This window comes from Anomaloglossus baeobatrachus, chromosome 8, assembly GCF_048569485.1.
Source record: "Anomaloglossus baeobatrachus isolate aAnoBae1 chromosome 8, aAnoBae1.hap1, whole genome shotgun sequence".
Taxonomy (NCBI): Eukaryota; Metazoa; Chordata; class Amphibia; order Anura; family Aromobatidae; genus Anomaloglossus; species Anomaloglossus baeobatrachus.
In genome coordinates this window covers 166,442,740-166,462,208 of record NC_134360.1, presented here as the reverse complement: position 1 = coordinate 166,462,208, position 19,469 = coordinate 166,442,740, and the positions used below count along the sequence as shown (strand labels likewise).

Here is a 19,469-nt window from a genome sequence, read left to right as displayed (position 1 = left end):
TCTGATCAGTCTTCTTGTTTGAGATGAAAGCTTGGATGGACGGCCGGGTCTTGGTAGATTTGCAGTGGTATGATACTCCTTCCATTTCAATATGATCGCTTGCACAGTGCTTCTTGGGATGTTTAAAGTTTTGAAAATCTTTTTGTAACCAAATCTGGCTTTTAACTTCTCTACAACAGTATCACGGACCTGCCTGTTGTGTTCCTTGGTCTTCATGATGCTATGTGCGCTTTTAACAGAACACAGACTATCACAGAGCAGGTGCAGTTATACGGAGACTTGATTACACACAGGTGGCTTATATTTATCATCATCAGTTATTTAGGACAACATTGGATCATTCAGAGATCCTCAATGAGCTTCTGGAGTGAGTTTGCTGCACTGAAAGGAAAGGGAATGAATAATATTGCATGCCCCAATTTTCAGTTTTTTATTTTTTTTAAAAAGTTTAAAATAAGCAATAAATTTTGTTCAACTTCACAATTGTGTCCCACTTGTTGATTCTTCAGCATGACATTACATTTTTTTTATCTTTATTTTTGAAGCCTGAAATGTGGGAAAAGATTGAAAAATTCAAGGGGGCCGAATACTATCGCAAAGCACTGTATATATTAACCATAGAAAACAAAAGGAAATCGCTTTTCACCACAAAGATATGAATTTATTCTCCTTTACAGTCATTTTGTTTACATAGGAACAACAGTGACAAGGTTCATGGGAACATCATTGGCATAGCCTAACGATACAGGTATTGAATAGGATTTGATTCTTTTCAGAAAATGCTTGAGAAGGGGAGGATGTGGGGGGAGGGGGGGAGACAAAATAAGCATTATTTAAAAAGGAATATGTCTCAAGGAAAATGCTATTAACCTGCAGATTAACGATATTTTTCCAAGTGACAGGTCTCCTTTAATAGACAATTTCATGCATATAAACACAACACATGTCAGAAGTGACACTTTTCTGCAGAAGAAATTAAAGGCCAGTTGTTCTTACTTTCCTAGCTTGCTTCTACTACTGGAATTTATATACTCACCAAGGGAGGCTGCGTGGTCAACGGTCCAAAAGGGGACGGCAAATTCATTTTATTCATTAAATGTAACACCTAAAGTAAAAGCCATGTCATTAAAGTCAATAGTATCAAATAGTACACCTTACAGTGACAATTAAAAAAAACGGATTTTTGTGTACTCACCGTAAAATCGTTATCTATTAGCCATCATTGGGGGACACAGGACCATGGGTGTTATGCTGCCTATCCATAGGAGGACACTAAGTAGATGCAAAAGACATTAGTTCCTCTTCTGCAGTATACACTCTCTGGCCGGGCCAGGCAACCTCAGTTTTAGTACACAAGCAGTAGGAGATAAAAATAGTAAGAACTTCTCAACGGAGGAACATGAGAAAAAAAGAGAGTCATAACCAAATAATGTAAAAAGAGAAATTTGTCAGCTCACCCCTCTTCACTCCTGGACTCTGCACCGATGCAAGGAACGCCCTGGCCCGGGCGGAGACGAAGGCAGCAAGAATCAAATATCCAGCATCAAGGAGGATAAAAATAAAACTTGTATTTATTTGTATAAGTATAAAAACATACAGACTGTGCAGTGGACACAGAGGCACAAGTGCAAAAAGTGGATCTATCCGACGCGTTTCGACCAGAGAGTCTTATTCATGGCATGTGTTGTAACCAAACTGGTTCAGTATTTAAAAGTTACACATAACACGTAGAGGGGTGGGATTAGTGATCAAATTAGACTAAAAACGTGCAGGTGTGAGATTCCCAAACCACACTATCATCAGTCACGTAAAAAGTAAAAACATACATGTGGGTATCCACAATATGAAGTTTTAGAAAATAATTGTCCTATCAAAAATGAATAAAAAAAAACACTGGAAATAATTTTCATCAAAAATTAGTATATTAAGTCAATGAGACTAAGTATAGGAGAGATTTTATGAAATTTTTATATGTGTAACTTTCTCCAGCTGAACATTCATTCAAAAAGCATAAGGAAATACATGAATAGCTATGAGAATTACATATAGCTTACAAAACAATTTTATTCTTTATTTCTTGTGTGATTACTTTGAATTATTATTTAAATTAAACCAAAAATAGTACACAAGATTCCCTTAAGTTTTAATAGAATATGTAGTTCTGGAAAAAAAAAAAAATACTGTTTGTGAGTACTGAATAATTAAATCCTGTCGGGTATTCAGACTGTGCGGCACCTGGTCCCATTAAAAGCCTAAAAAATCCCTCACATCTTTTTCTGTTTATTTTGAATAATAATTCATAATACCTACAAAAAATAAAGCATAAGCTTGTTTTGTAAGAAGAGAACTTTTAAACAGAAAATCCCTCTGAATATTCAGGCTCGGCACCAGGTGCCGCACAGTCTGAATACCCGACAGGATTTAATTATTCAGTACTCACAAACAGTCCCTTTTGCGCTTCTCTTCTGAGGTTCTGACAAGCATGGGAAAGCAAGACAAATAGTTTTTTTTTTTTTTTTTTTTTTTTCCAGAACTACATATTCTATTAAAACTTAAGGGAATCTTGTGTACTCTTTTTGGTTTAATTTAAATAATAATTCAAAGTAATCACACAAGAAATAAAGAATAAAATTGTTTTGTAAGCTATATGTAATTCTCATAGCTATTCATGTATTTCCTTATGCTTTTTGAATGAATGTTCAGCTGGAGAAAGTTACACATATAAAAATTTCATAAAATCTCTCCTATACTTAGTCTCATTGACTTAATATACTAATTTTTGATGAAAATTATTTCCAGTGTTTTTTTTTTTTTATTCATTTTTGATAGGACAATTATTTTCTAAAACTTCATATTGTGGATACCCACATGTATGTTTTTACTTTTTACGTGACTGATGATAGTGTGGTTTGGGAATCTCACACCTGCACGTTTTTAGTCTAATTTGATCACTAATCCCACCCCTCTACGTGTTATGTGTAACTTTTAAATACTGAACCAGTTTGGTTACAACACATGCCATGAATAAGACTCTCTGGTCGAAACGCGTCGGATAGATCCACTTTTTGCACTTGTGCCTCTGTGTCCACTGCACAGTCTGTATGTTTTTATACTTATACAAATAAATACAAGTTTTATTTTTATCCTCCTTGATGCTGGATATTTGATTCTTGCTGCCTTCATAACCAAATAAGGTACTGAGAGAACCAAGGCCCAACAGGGCAACAGGGTGGGTGCTGTGTCCCCCAATGATGGCTAAGAGAAAACGATTTTACGGTGAGTACACAAAAATCCGTTTTTGCTCTGACGTCTCATTGGGGGACACAGGACCATGGGACGTCCTAAAGCATTCCATGGGTGGGAAAATAAAAGAAAGACAACACAACCCAAGGACGAGGAACCAGTCCCAGACAGCCTGGAGCGCCTACTGAGAGAGGTGCTCTACTGCCGTTTGCAGAATTTTCCTACCCAGATCTGCCTCAGTTGAAACCTGGGTATGGACTCTGTAATGCTTTGAAAAAGTATGTAGGCTAGACCAGGTCGCAGCCTTACACACCTGTTCTACTGAAGCCTGATGCCAAATGGCCCACGAAGCGCCAACTGCTCGCGTGGAATGAGCCTGCAGTCCACTAGGAATGGGCTTGAGTTGCAAGTGGCAGACTTCCTGGATCACAGAGCGAATCCAGCGAGCCAGAGTTGCCTTTGAAGCTGCCTGTCCCTTCTTAGGCCCCTCAGGAATGACGAACAAAGAGTCCGTTTTCCTAAAGGGGGCTGTCCTGGATATGTAATATCTGAGAGCTCTGACGAGGTCTAACGAATGCAGAGACCTTTCCACCCTATGAACTGGGTGTGGACAAAAGGAAGGCAGAACAATGTCCTCGTTCAAATGAAACGGGGTAGCAACCTTTGGGAGAAAATCCGGAAGGGGGTGCAGAACCATCTTGTCCTGGTGAAAGATCAGAAAAGGCTCGCGGCAAGAGAGTGCTGCCAGCTCCGAAACCCGTCTAATGGACGTAATTGGCACCAGGAATGTTACCTTCCAGGACAGAAGAGCAAGGGAGGATTCCTTGAGATTGAGGTCCCATGGATCCAGTGGCCGTTTGTACGGGGGAACTAGATGGGAAACGCCCTGGAGGAAGGTCTTCACTTGCGGTTTTTGAGCAGGCGGCATTGGTAGAAGATTGAGAGCGCAGAGACCTGCCCTTTAAGAGAACTGAGAGCCAACCCCGCTTGCAAGCTAGACTGCAGAAAGTCGAGAATTCTGGGGATGGCCAGAGGTATAGGCTGGACGTTAGTTTCCCTGCACCATGAAAGGAAGATTTTCCACGTACGGTGGTAAATGCGGGATGAAGCAGGCTTTCGGGCGCTGATCATGGTGGAGATAACCGCGGAGAAGAAAGCCGCTCTTGTTAATACCCAGGTCTCAATGGCCATGCCATCAGCTTCAGGGCTCTGGAGTTCTGATGGGAAATGGGCCCTTGGATCAGCAAGTCTGGGATGTCTGGAAGGCGCCACGGTACATCTGTGAGCATTTGTACTAATTCAGCGTACCAGTATCGCCGGGACTCCCTCTGCCTTGATCTTCCAGATTACCCGCGGCAGCAGGGGTAGACGAGGAAATATGTAAGGCAGGCGGAAGTGGTGCCAGGAGCAGACTAGAGCATTCGCGCCGATTGACTGCGGGTCGCGTGACCTGGCTATGAACGCGGGTACCTTTGCGTTCAACCTTGAGGCCATTAGATCCACCTCTGGTGTACCCCAGCGAGTACAGATGTGAAGGAACACTTCTGGGTGGAGAGACCACTCTCCGGCGGCCAGGCCTTGGCGACTTAGAAAGTCTGCTGCCCAGTTCTCTACTCCCGGTATGTGTACCGCTGATATCACTGACCCCGTTGATTCAGCCCAGCTGAGGATCTTGTGGGCCTTGAGATAAGCCGCTTTGCTGCGGGTGCCCCCCAGCCGATTGATATAGGCTACAGCTGTCGCATTGTCAGATTGGACTCAAATCTGCCGAGCAGCTAGCAGAGGGCAGAACGCCCTGAGTGCGAGGAAGATCGCGCGGATTTCCAGGATGTTTATGGGTAGGGAAGACTCCTGGGGCGTCCAACGTCCCTGAGCAGTGTGGTGCCGGTACACTGCTCACCAGCCTAGGAGGCTGGCGTCCGTGGTCAGGACCAGCCAGTTCACTGGGAGAAAAGATCTCCCCTACGATAGGGATGAGGACCGAAGCCACCAGCGGAGTGCATACCTAACTGAAGGCGTCAGGTGTAGATGTTTGTCCAGGGAGAAGGGGCTCTTGTCCCAGGCAGCTAGAAGGGCTAGCTGCAGTGGGCGGAGGTGCAGCTGAGCAAAGGGTACTGCCTCCATAGCCGCCACCATCCTGCCAAGCACCTTCATGCTGAATCGAATGGAGCAACACGGAGGACGTAGAAGGCAGCGTACCGCTTGTCGAAGAGCGATCGCCTTGTCCTGAGGGAGATAGATCAAGCCCCGACGGGTGTCAAGGGACATGCCCAGGAAGGTGATGGATCGTGATGGCACTGGGCATGATTTGTTTAGATTCTGTAGCCACCCTAAGCAGGACAGGGTGTCCACGGTGATCTGTACACTGGTTGAGCAGTCGCGGAAGGAGGGGGCCTTGATGAGGAGGTCGTCCAAGTAAGGGAGAATAACTACTCCCCTGGTGTGAAGGACGCTCATGGCGGCCGCCATGACTTTGGTGAAGACCCTTGGTGCGGTGGCAAGGCCGAAGGGTAGGGCTACGAATTGAAAATGGGAGTCCTGAACTGCGAAGCGGAGGAACTTTTGGTGAGCTGGGGCGATGGGTATGTACAGGTACGCGTCCTTGATATCTGTGGAGGCGAGGAAGTCCCCTTCGACCATGGATGCAATAATGGACCTTAGGGACTCCATTCTGAATCTCCGTACGTGCACATGTTTGTTCAGGTGTTTGAGGTCCAGGATGGGTCGAACTGACCCATCCATTTTGGGGACCACAAAGAGGTTGGAATAAAAACCCCTGAACTTCTCGTCGTCCGGGACAGGTATTATCACTCCTGCTGTTTGGAGCGAGTGGATTGCTGAGAAAAAAGCCTCGCGTCGTTTCCGAGTCTTTGGGGGGTTTGAGAGAAAGAACAGACTCGAGGGTCTGGTCCGAAATTCTATGTGGTAACCGGAGACACAAGGTCTCGCACCCATTTGTCGTCTGAGACGGCAGCCCAGATGTGTTGAAAGAGCCGCAGTCGACCTCCTACAATGAGTGTGTCTTCCGGGGCACCGAAGGAGTCATGAGGGGGGGAAGAAGGGAATTTTGTTACTTACCGTAAATTCCTTTTCTTCTAGCTCTTATTGGGAGACCCAGACGATTGGGGTATAGCTACTGCCCTCCGGAGGCCACACAAAGCACTACACTAAAAAGTGCAAGGCCCCTCCCCTTCTGGCTATACCCCCCCGTGGTATCACGGGTACTCCAGTTTTAGTGCCAAAGCAAGAAGGAGGAAGCCAATAACTGGTTTAAACAAATTAACTCCGAGAAACATCGGAGAACTGAAAAACCGTTCAACATGAACAACATGTGTACCCGCAAACAACAAAAAAATCCCGAAGGACAACAGGGCGGGTGCTGGGTCTCCCAATAAGAGCTAGAAGAAAAGGAATTTACGGTAAGTAACAAAATTCCCTTCTTCTTCAGCGCTCTATTGGGAGACCCAGACGATTGGGACGTCCAAAAGCTGTCCCTGGGTGGGTAAAGAAATACCTCATGTTAGAGCTGCAAAAACAGCCCTCCCCTACGGGGATGTCACTGCCGCCTGCAGGACTCTTCTACCTAAGCTGGCATCCGCCGAAGCATAGGTATGCACCTGATAATGCTTGGTGAAAGTGTGCAGACTGGACCAGGTTGCTGCCTGGCACACCTGTTGAGCCGAAGCCTGGTGTCGTAATGCCCAGGACGCACCCACGGCTCTGGTTGAGTGGGCTTTTAGCCCTGAAGGAACCGGAAGCCCCGCAGAGCGGTAGGCCTCTAGAATTGGTTCTTTGATCCATCGAGCCAGGGTGGCTTTAGAAGCCTGCAATCCCTTGCGCGGCCCAGCGACAAGGACAAAAAGTGCATCGGAACGGCGTATGGGCGCCGTTCGGGAAATGTAGATTCTGAGTGCTCTCACCAGATCTAGCAAACGTAATTCCTTTTCATACCGGTGAACCGGATGAGGGTAAAAGGAAGGCAAGGATATATCCTGATTAAGATGAAACGAGGATACGACCTTAGGGAGAAACTCCGGAATGGGGCGCAGCACTACCTTGTCCTGGTGGAACACCAGGAAAGGAGCCTTGGATGACAAAGCTGCCAGCTCAGACACTCGCCGAAGCGATGTGATCGCGACAAGAAACGCCACTTTCTGTGACAGGCGAGAAAAGGAAACGTCCTTTAGAGGCTCGAAGGGCGGCTTTTGCAGAGCAACAAGTACTCTGTTCAGATCCCATGGATCTAACGGCCGCTTGTACGGGGGCACAATATGACAGACACCCTGTAGGAACGTGCGCACCTTAGGAAGACGTGCTAGACGCTTCTGAAAAAACACAGACAGTGCCGAGACTTGTCCTTTAAGGGAACTGAGCGACAAGCCCTTTTCCAACCCCGATTGCAGGAAGGAAAGAAAGGTGGGCAATGCAAATGGCCAAGGGGATACTCTCTGTGCAGAGCACCAAGATAAGAAAATCTTCCACGTCCTGTGGTAGATCTTAGCAGACGTTGACTTCCTAGCTTGTCTCATTGTGGCTACGACTCCTTGAGATAATCCTGCAGACGCTAGGATCCAGGACTCAATGGCCACACAGTCAGGTTCAGGGCCGCAGAATTCTGATGGAAAAACGGCCCTTGGGACAGTAAGTCTGGTCGGTCTGGCAGTGACCACGGTCGACCGACCGTGAGATGCCACAGATCCGGATACCACGATCTCCTCGGCCAGTCTGGGGCGACGAGTATGACGCGGCTGCAATCGGATCTGATCTTGCGTAACACTCTGGGCAAGAGTGCCAGAGGTGGAAAGACGTATGGGAGCCGGAACTGCGACCAATCTTGAACCAATGCGTCTGCCGCCAGAGCTCTTTGATCGCGCGACCTCGCCATGAATGCCGGGACCTTGTTGTTGTGCCGGGACGCCATTAGGTCGACGTCCGGCACTCCCCATCGGCGACAGATTTCCTGAAACACGTCCGGGTGAAGGGACCATTCCCCTGCGTCCATGCCCTGGCGACTGAGGAAGTCTGCTTCCCAGTTTTCTACGCCGGGGATGTGAACTGCGGATATGGTGGAGGCCGTGGCTTCCACCCACATCAGAATCCGCCGAACTTCCTGGAAGGCTTGCCGACTGCGTGTCCCCCCTTGGTGGTTGATGTATGCCACCGCTGTGGAGTTGTCCGACTGAATTCGGATCTGCCTTCCTTCCAGCCACTGCTGGAAGGCTAGTAGGGCAAGATACACTGCTCTGATTTCCAGAACATTGATCTGAAGGGTGGACTCCTGCGGAGTCCACGTCCCCTGAGCCCTGTGGTGTAGAAACACTGCTCCCCACCCTGACAGACTCGCATCTGTCGTGACCACTGCCCAGGATGGGGGCAGGAAGGATCTTCCCTGAGACAATGAGTTGGGAAGGAGCCACCATTGTAGAGAGTCCTTGGCCGTCTGGGAAAGAGAGACTTTCCTGTCCAGGGACGTTGACTTCCCGTCCCATTGGCGGAGAATGTCCCATTGAAGTGGGCGCAGATGAAACTGCGCAAAGGGAACTGCTTCCATGGCTGCCACCATCTTCCCGAGGAAGTGCATGAGGCGCCGTAAGGGGTGCGACTGGCCCTGAAGGAGGGATTGCACCCCTGTCTGTAGTGACCGCTGCTTGTTCAGCGGAAGCTTCACTCTCGCTGCTCGAGTATGGAACTCCATGCCAAGATACGTTAGTGACTGTGTCGGAGACAGATTCGACTTTGGAAAGTTGATGATCCATCCGAACGTCTGTAGAGTCTCCAGTGTAGCATGTAGACTGAGTTGGCATGCCTCTTGAGATGGTGCCTTGACAAGTAGATCGTCTAGGTAAGGGATCACCGAGTGTCCCTGAGAGTGCAAGACTGCTACCACTGCCGCCATGACCTTGGTGAAAACCCGTGGGGCTGTCGCCAGACCGAATGGCAGAGCTACGAACTGAAGATGTTCGTTTCCTATCACAAAACGTAGAAAACGTTGATGTTCTGTAGCAATTGGCACGTGGAGATAAGCATCTTTGATGTCTATTGAGGCAAGGAAGTCTCCTTGAGACATTGAGGCCACGACAGAGCGGAGGGTTTCCATCCGGAACCGCCTGGCGTGCACATGTTTGTTGAGCAGCTTTAGATCCAGAACAGGACGGAACGAGCCGTCCTTTTTTGGAACCACAAAGAGATTGGAGTAAAACCCTCGCCCTTGTTCCTGAGGCGGTACAGGAACCACTACTCCTTCCGCTCTTAGGGAGTCCACCGCCTGCAGCAGGGCATCTGCTCGGTCTGGATGTGGGGAGGTTCTGAAGAACCGAGCTGGAGGACGAGAACTGAACTCGATTCTGTACCCGCGAGACAAAATGTCTGTCACCCACCGGTCTTTGACCTGTGACATCCAAATGACGGAAAAGCGGGAGAGCCTGCCCCCGACCGGAGATGCGGAGGGGGGGAGCTGGAAGTCATGAGGTAGCCGCTTTGGAAGCGGTTCCTCCATTTGCTTTCTTGGGGCGCGCGTGAGCCCGCCAGGAATCTGAGCTTCTTTGCGTCCTCTGAGTCCCTTTGGACGAGGAGAATTGTGTCTTGCCCGAACCTCGAAAGGACTGAAACCTCTGCTGCCACTTTTTCTGCTGAGGTTTGCTTGTTCTGGGCTGGGGTAAAGAAGAGTCTTTACCCTTGGACTGTTTAATGATGTCAGCCAATGGTTCGCCAAACAGTCTATCTGTAGATAAAGGCAGGCTGGTTAAACATTTTTTGGAACCAGCATCTGCTTTCCAGTCCTTTAACCACAAGGCTCTGCGCAAAACTACCGAATTGGCGGACGCCATTGAGGTGCGGCTGGTAGATTCTAGGACCGCATTGATAGCGTAAGAGGCAAACGCGGACATCTGCGAGGTAAGGGACGCCACTTGCGGCACCGCTGGATGTAAGATAGCATCCACTTTTGCTAAACCAGCTGAAATAGCTTGGAGTGCCCATACGGCTGCGAATGCTGGAGCAAACGACGCGCCGATAGCTTCATAGACAGATTTTAACCAGAGGTCCATCTGTCTGTCATTGGCATCCTTAAGTGAAGCGCCATCCTCCACTGCAACTATGGATCTAGCTGCAAGTTTGGAAATCGGGGGGTCAACTTTTGGACACTGGGTCCAGCGCTTGACCACATCAGGGGGGAAAGGAAAACGTGTATCCTTAGAACGTTTAGAGAAACGCCTTTCTGGATGAGCGTCGTGTTTCTGGATTGACTCTCTGAAGTCAGAGTGATCCAAGAAAGCACTTAATTTACGCTTGGGATAGAGGAAACGAAACTTCTCCTGCTCTGCAGCTGCCTCCTCTGCTGAAGGGGCTGGGGGAGAAATATCTAACAGTCTATTGATGGCTGAGATAAGATCGTTTACCATGGCGTCCCCATCCGGGGTATCCAGATTGAGAGGGGTTCCAGGATAAGACTCCTGATCACTCTCATCAGACGCATCACAGGGAGACTGATTGCGCTGAGACCCTGAGCAGTGTGATGACGTTGAGGGTCTTTCCCAGCGAGCTCGCTTAGGGTGGCTGGGGCTATCATCTGAGTCATAATACTCAGCCTGGGAAGCCGGGGACCCCCTTGTAGTCTGGATTAAATCCAACTGAGGGGGATTAGAGGACAGAGACCTCGCCGTGTCCATAGACTGAGCCCCAGGCATGGATTGCAAAGTTTCAAGGATTTTTGCCATAGTCACAGACATATTATCAGCAAAAGCTGCAAAGTCTGTCCCTGACACCGGGGCAGGACTTACAGGCGTCTCAGCCTGGGTCACTATCTCTCCTGACTCCGGCTGGCGAAGCAGCACCGGATCTGAGCATTGCACACAATGGGGGTCCTTGGAGCCTGCTGGTAGAGCAGCCCCACATGCAGCACACGCAGTGTACACAGCCCTAGCCTTGGCAGCCTTGCGTTTTGTGGATGACATGTTGCTGCCTCCTCAGAGCGATCTGGGTATACAGCCAGGAAGCGACCTCACAGTGCAAGCAATAAGGAAATATATATATGTCCAGTGACACAGTACACTAATACACACTGAGGCACTAGAGGGGCCAGCTGAAAAGCCGCTTACCGCCCGCTTAAGAGCGGGTGTGTGATCTCCAAAGCCCCCTAGTCCAGGTCTCCCAGAGCCTTGCGTCCTTCCTCCAGCCAGACATGCATGTAATGGCTGCCGGCGTCCTGAGAGAGGAGGGGGGGCGGGCCCTGGGCGTTCCTGACTAAGAGCGGGAAGCCTGCTTCCCTCTGTGCCTAGTGAGAGGGCTGGAGCATGTAAATCAGGCTCCAGCCCTCGTCGCTGCCGTGAAACAGCGTCTCTCCCCTACCCTGATTGACAGGGTGGGGGCGGGAACGAATCGGAGCTGCCGGCGTCCTAGGCCGCAAAAGCCGGGGACTAGATTTATAAACGCCACCGCCGTAAAAGCGCGGTCGGCGTGTCCCCGGCGAACTAAAAGTCACAGCAGCGCCGCCGGTCCAGCGGGGGTCGGCGCTGCGTTCCCACAACACAGAAAAAAAGTCCCCCAGTTAAACTGTAGGAACACTAGCTCTAGCGTTACGGTCCCCGGCGCACTACAACACCCAGCCAGCCCGGAGTGTGTGTGCCTGCCGGGGACACAGAGTACCTGTATGATGCAGGGCCATGTCCCTGATGGTACTCCTGCTCGGCATCCACCAGGTTCTATGGGTCTGTGGATGGAGCCCGGCGTCAGAGCTTTGAGGCCGGCAGGATCCCACTTCCACAGAGCCCTACAAGGGGATGTGGAAGGAAAACAGCATGTGGGGCTCCAGCCTCTGTACCAGCAATAGGTACCTCAACCTTACAACACCATCCACGGGTGAGAAGGGAGCATGCTGGGAGCCCTATATGGGCCCTCTTTTCTTCCATCCGAAATAGTCAGCAGCTACTGCTGACTAAAATCTGTGGAGCTATGCATGGAATGTCTGACCTCCTTCGCACAAAGCTTGAAAACTGGAGTACCCGTGATACCACGGGGGGGTATAGCCAGAAGGGGAGGGGCCTTGCACTTTTTAGTGTAGTGCTTTGTGTGGCCTCCGGAGGGCAGTAGCTATACCCCAATCGTCTGGGTCTCCCAATAGAGCGCTGAAGAAAACATCGTGGACGAGTCTCCCTAGTCCTGGACTGTTTCGGTCTAGGCTGCCATGACGAAGTGGGTTTCGGGGAGAGCTGAGAAGGTCGGTCCATAGTCCGCGGCTAGTGGCGGGGGCAGAGCGGGATGTCGACCAACCAAATGAGTTCCGAAAGGAGCGGAACGAGGACTGTAACCGTCTGGTGAAGGTCGTCCTGTGCTTCAGCTGGGGAAGGGAGGTACTCTTTCCTTCCGTGGCGTCAGAAATGAGCTTGTCCAGATGTTCGCCAAACAATCGGTCTGGAAAAAAGGGAAGGCCCGTGAGAGACTTCTTGGAGACAGAGTCCGCTTGCCATTGTTGGAGCCAGAGAGCTCTACGGATGGCTATGGTATTTGAGGCGGCAAAAGCTGCGCAGGTAGCAGCGTCAATGGAGGCCTGCATGAGGTACTCCGCCGCAGCGGCAATTTGAGCTGTTACCTCTGTGAAGGTATGAGGGAACTGGGATTCCTCAAGCGAAGTGTTAAGGGATTCTGCCCAGACCGAGATCGCCTTTGCGACCCACACAGAGGCAAAGGAGGGTGAGAGGGAGGAACCCGCAGCCTCAAAGGCAGAGCGGGCGAGGTGCTCCACCTGTCTGTCTGTCAGGTCCTTGATGAAGGAACCATCGGGTAAAGACAGGAGCGTCTTAGTGGCAAGGCGGGAGACCGGGGGGGGGAGTCGACAGAGGGCGGATCGGCCCAGCCCTTAGGGGCAGGTGAGGCAAAAGGGTACCGGGACTCCATGAGTTTACGGTTACCAAAGCGCCTGTCAGGCTTCTCCCTTTACTTTGTGAGGATATCCTGAAACTCTGGGTGATCAGCGAAAACCTTTTGGGGTTTCCTTGCCCTCTTAAAGGAGACCACATGGTCAGTGGTAGTGGATAGGGGATCCTCCACATGCAGAGTTTGGTTGATTGCTGCTATAAGGTAGTATATTGCAGTTTGATCATCTGGGGAGGTTGAAACCAAGGAATCATCCTGGTACAAACAGCATTCTCCCTCCTCCGGCTCTTCAGAAGCCGTGGAGCGTGTGGGAGAGACATGGGGGCCATGAGAGAGTGCTGGAGACACCCGGCCTTGTGCTCTTTTTCTGCTTCCTGCAACCGGTGAAGCATGGGCCCGGATTACCTCAGAAGGACCCTCCATAGGGGTATCCTCAGGCTGCGTTCCGTCCAGGGACCCAGAAGGGTGTGGAGGACGACATTGCATAGCCAGCACCAGGTTCTGTGACAGTTTTTCCATGGATTGGGACCGAAACTGTGCCCATTCCGGTGGGCTGGGAGCCCTAAGCTCTGGGCTGACGGTTGCGGCGGTGGTGGCGTGGGGGTCTTGGGGGGGCTATAGGGGCACAGGACTCACAGAGAGAAGAGGTGTGTTTACGTGGTAGCTTAGCGTGGCAGGCTGAATAATAGACTATGTGAGCCTTAGCACTCTTCGTGCCCTTAGAATTCTGCATGTTCCTAATAGTAGTATGCCAGGAGGGGGAGCAATGATCTACAGAGCTACAAGTGAAGCAGTGGGAAGCAAGGATTGTATTTGCTTCTGTGTACCTCACCAGAATCAGCCGATGGCCCTGCGTCCTCAGGAAGGAGTAAGCCTGCTCTGTGGAGATCTTCGCGCGCTTTCCTGGGGGGCGGGGCTTAGCGCTAAAAGAGCGTCAAGAAGAACCCTCCCTGCTGTCGTAGTAAAAAAACGGCGGGAAGGGAGCTTCTGTGACAGTTTTTTCTCCCCCTCCCTCCAGCCAGCACACAGCTAGAGGGAACCAAGACTGCGAGTTCATGAGCCCTGGGAACCCTCCCCCGCCACCGGTAGATTATCTCTGCAGGATTCCCTGCAATTAGCAAGGGACTCCCCCTCCTCCAGCCAGCATACAGCTATGGTGGGAATAAAGACTGTAAATTCAGTAGTCCTGGGAGCCTTCCCTGCACCTTCTTTCTCCCTTTGCCTGGGAAACCAGTCAGGGGGAATGTCACCTTAACACTGCCTCAGTCCAGGCAGTGGAAATAGAGTCAACTTGCGGTGTCCTGCCACACAGGTGCAATGTATCAACTCAGTGCCTGCAAAAAGGAGCTGAGGAAGTGTGCCTCTGCCCTGCGCTCTGGAAAATCGGTGTCTGTGGGACCCGTCGTCCAGTAAAAAGGCAGCCCAGGAGGGTCGCAGCGTCGCAGGAGGGGGTACGTGGAGGCGACACTCCGCGTTCCCGCCCGTTGATGGTATTGGGAGATCGGTCCCTAGGGGAAACCGTCGCCCTCAAAAAATAACAAAACCTTGAAAGGATGTGCATCCTACATACACTAAGCTAAAACTGAGGTTGCCTGGCCCGGCCAGGGGGTGTATACTGCAGAGGAGGAGCTAATGTCTTTTGCATCTACTTAGTGTCCTCCTATGGATAGGCAGCATAACACCCATGGTCCTGTGTCCCCCAATGAGGCGTCAGAGAAAGTTTTTTTTTTTTTTTTTATGAAGGAAAAATTAACAAAAAAAACCCTTTTTTTTTTTAATTATTGTGTCAGTATGTTTCAGCCCCATACAAGTTTTATCTATGTTTCTAATGTATGTATAAACCAGATCTCTAAAGAAGGGAATTTTGTTTACTTACCGTAAATTCCTTTTCTTCTAGCTCCAATTGGGAGACCCAGACAATTGGGTGTATAGCTATTGCCTCTGGAGGCCACACAAAGTATTACACTTAAAAGTGTAAGGCCCCTCCCCTTCTGGCTATACACCCCCAGTGGGATCACTGGCTCACCAGTTTTAGTGCCAAAGCAAGAAGGAGGAAAGCCAATAACTGGTTTAAAGACCAATTCAATCCGAGGAAACATCGGAGAACTGAACCATACCACATGAACAACATGTGTACCCGAAAAAACAGAAAAACCCCGAGAAAACAGGGCGGGTGCTGGGTCTCCCAATTGGAGCTAGAAGAAAAGGAATTTACGGTAAGTAAACAAAATTCCCTTCTTCTTTGTCGCTCCATTGGGAGACCCAGACAATTGGGATGTCCAAAAGCAATCCCTGGGTGGGTAAAAGAATACCTCATGATAGGGCCGTCAAACGGCCCTCTCCTACAGGTGGCCAACCGCCGCCTGAATGACTTATCTACCTAGGCTGGCGTCTGCCGAAGCGTAGGTATGCCTCTGATAATGCTTGGTAAAAGTAAGTAGACTCGACCAGGTGGGTGCCTGACACACCTGCTGAGCCGTAGCCTGGTGCCGTAATGCCCAGGATGCACCCACGGCTCTGGTAGAATGGGCCTTCGGCCTTGAGAGAACCAGAAGCCCAGTAGAACTGTAGGTTTCAAGAATTGGTTCCTCGAGCCCCCGAGCAAGGGTGGATCTGGAAGCTTGCGACTGTTTACGCCGACCAGCGACAAGGACAAAGAGTGCATCCGGGTGGCGCAGGAGCGCCATGCGGGAAGTAGAACCTGAGTGCTCTCACCAGAACCAACAGATGCAAATCTTTCTGAAATTGATGGACTGGACGAGGACACAAAGAAGGTGAGGTGATATCCTGATTGATATGAAAATGGGATACCACCTTAGGGAGAAATTCCGGAACCGGACGCAGAACTACCCTGTCCTGGTGAAGGACCAGGAAGGGAGTTTGTATGAGAGCGTTGCTAGCTCGGAAACTCTCCTAAGAGACGAGACCGTTACTAGAAGGCCACTTCCCGTGAAAAACGGGAAGGGAGACATCCTTCAAAGGCTCGAAAGGCGGCATCTGGAGAGCAATTAGAACCTTGTTCAGATCTCAGGGCTCTAACGGCCGCTTGTACGGAGTGCTGAGAAGACAAACTCCCCGTAGGAACGTGCGTACCTGAGGAAGTCATCGTTTCTGAAAAAATACAGATAGCGCTGAGACTTGTCCCTAAAGGGAACTGAGCGACAACCCATTTTCCTACCTAGATTGCAGGAAGGAAGGAAACATAGACGATGCAACCGGCCAGGGAGAAACACCCTGCGCCGAGCACCGAGATAAGAACATCTTCCACGTCCTGTGGTCAATCTTGGCGGACGTTGGTATGCTAGCCTGTCTCATGGTGGCAACCACGTCCTGAGGTAATCCTGACGACACTAGGTTCCAGGACTCAATGCCACACCATCCGGTTGAGGGCCGTAGAATTCAAATGGAAGAATGGCCCTTGAGACAGCCAGTCTGATTGGTCTGGTAGTGCCCCCGGTTAGCCTACCGTGAGGCACCACAGAACCGAGTACCACAACATCCTCGGCCAATTTGTAGCGACGAGGATGGCGCGGCCGCAGTCGGTCTTGATCTAGCGCAGTACTCTGGGCAACAATGCCAGAGGTGGCACCTAAGGTAGCTGGAACTGCGACCAATGCTGAACTAAGGCGTTTGCCGCCAGAGCTCGATGATTGTGAAACCGTGCCATGAAGCTGGCACATTGTTGTTGTGCCGTGACGCCATTAGATCGACGTCCGGCCTCTGTCAGCGGCGCCAGATCTCCTGAAACCCGTCCGGGTGAGGAGACCATACTCTTTCGGCCACACCTCAGCGACTTAGGAAGTCAGCTTCCTAATTTCCACACTTGGGATGTGAATTGTGGATATGGTGGATGCCGTGTCTTCCACCCACATCAGAACCTGCCGGACTTCCTGGAAGGCTTGCCGGTTGCGCGTTCTTCCTTGGTGGTTGATGTATGCCACCGCTGTGGAGCTGTCCGACTGAAGTCGGATATGCTTCTGCTCCCCACCCTGATAGACTCGCGTCTGTCGTAACTATCGCCCAGGACGGGGATAGGAAGGACCTTCTTTTTGACCAAGAGGTGAGAAGAAGCCACCACCGTAGAGATTCCTTGGCCGCCTGAGAAAGAACGACGACTCTGTTGAGGGACGTCGACTCCTCGTCCCATTGGCGGAGAATGTCCCATTGTAGTGGACGCAGTAAAACTGCGCGAAAGGAACTGCCTCCATTGCTACCATCTTACGTAGGAAGTGCATGAGGCGTCTCAATGTGTGCGACTGGTTCTTAAAGAAGAGCTTGCAGCCCGTAGTGAATGCTGTTTGTCTAGCGGCAGCTTCACTATCGCTGAGAGAGTAAGAAACTCTATGCCTAGATATGTTATCGATAGGGTCGGGGTCGGATCTGACTTTAAAAAGTTGATGATCCACCCAAAACTCTAGAGAGTCTCCAGCGCAACGTTCGGGCAGTGTTGGCATGTTTCCTAAGAGAGTGCCTTGACAAGTAGATCGTCTAAATACGGGACCACAGAGTGACCCTGAGAGTGCAGGACTGTGACTACTGCTGCCCTGACCTTGGCGAAGACCAGTTGGACTGTCGCTAGCCGGAAGGTAGAGCTACGAACAGAGGGTGTTCGTCTCCTATAACGAAGCGTAGAAACGCTAGTGCTCTGGATCAATCGGCACGTGTGGATAAGCATCCTTGATGCCTAATGATGCTAGGAAATATCCTTGGGACCTTGAGGCGATGACATGGCGGAGGGATTCCATCCGGAACCTGCCTGGTGTCCACGAGCTTGCTGAGCATTTTTAGATCCAGAACGGGACGGAACGGCCCGTTGTTATAGGTACCGCAAAGAATTTGGGGTAAAAACCGTGACCTTGTTCCTGAAGAGGAACGGGGGTCATCACTCTTTCTGCCTATAGAGTGCACCCTGTTTGCAGAAGAGCAGCGGCCCGGCCGGGAGGTGGAGAAATTCTGAAGAATCGAGTTGGAGGACGAGAAGTGAGCTCTATCCTGTACCCGTGAGACAGAATGTCTCACACTCAATGGTCATTGACCTATGGCAGCTAAATATCGCCAAGGCGGGAGAGCCTGCTACCGACCGAGGCCGCAAGTCATGAGGAAGCCGCCTTGGAAGCGGGTTTTCAGACTGTCGCTTTTTTGGGCGAGACTGAGCCCGCTAAGAATCTTAGCTCCTCTGATCCTTTTGAGTCCACATTGGACGAGGAAAAATGGGACCTGCCCGAGCCTCGAAAAGGCCGAAAACCCCGACTGCCTCTTGCTCTGTTGGGGTTTGTTGTGTCCGGGCTGAGGAAAGGATGAATCCTTACCCCTGGACTGTTTGATGGTTACATCCAACGCTCACCAAACAGTCGGTCAGCAGAAAAAGGCAACTGGTTAGGCAACCTTTTTTGGAAGCAGAATCTGCCTTCCATTCACTTAACGAGCAGACCAGGCTCTGCTTAAAAACACGGAGTAGCGGAGGCTACCGCCGCACGGTTCGCAGAGTCCAGGATAACCTGAATCGCGTAAGAAACAAATGCAGACATTTGAGAGGTTAAGGATGCCACCTGCGGCACAGATGTACGTGTAACCGTGTCAATCTGTGTAAGACAAGCTGAAATAGCTTGGAGTGCCCCAAGGGAGAGAATGCCGGAGCCAACGGTGCGCCGACAGCCTCATAGATGGCTTTCGACCAGAGATCCATCTGTCTGTCAGTGGCATCTTTGAGTTTGCAGTTCCATCTCCCACTGCAACTATGGATCTAGCTACAAGCCTGGAGATTGGAGGATGCCGCTCGGGACATTGGGTCCAGTCCTTGACCAAGTCAGGGGACAGGGATAACGTGTATCCTAAGCCGTTTGGAGAAGCGCATATCTGGATAAGCGTGGTGTTCCTGGACTGCCTCTCTGAAGGCAGAGTGGTCCAGAAAAATACGTGAAGCTGACTCCTCCACTGGAGGAGCTGTGAGAAATAACCCACATTCTATAGATGGACGCTATAAGATTATTTACTATGGCGTCACAATCAGGTGTATCCAGATTGAGAGCGGTCTCAGGATCAGAATCCTGAGCCGCTATTTCCGCCTCATTACACAGCGAGTCCTTCTGTTAGGACCCTGATGAAACCGAGGCCGCTCATAGCGAGCCCACTTAGGCTGTCTGGGACTGACGTCCGTGCAGAGCCGTGACTCTGGGATGCGTGTGACATTCCCGGAGCTGTTAGTTATTCACACTGAGGGGGGCCATGGATCAATGATTCAACAGTGCCCATATTGTGAGAGACATGTCCGGACTGCTAGGCTTCTAGTATCATAGCCATAGTCTCAGAAAAACTGTCAGTAAATACTGCAGACACCGTCCTCATCCCCTGGCCAT

At 50.4% G+C, this 19,469-nt stretch overlaps 1 protein-coding gene across 2 annotated transcripts in view; it reads right to left on the bottom strand.

The window, feature by feature from the left end:
- RNPC3 (RNA binding region (RNP1, RRM) containing 3) overlaps positions 1-19,469 on the bottom strand; it is a 119,879-nt gene that overhangs the window by 80,762 nt on the left and 19,648 nt on the right. For both annotated transcript variants that reach the window (XM_075322199.1, XM_075322200.1), the window contains exon 6: positions 1,037-1,105. In XM_075322199.1, coding sequence (XP_075178314.1) covers positions 1,037-1,105 — 69 coding nt within the window. The remainder of the gene's footprint in view (positions 1-1,036; positions 1,106-19,469) is intronic.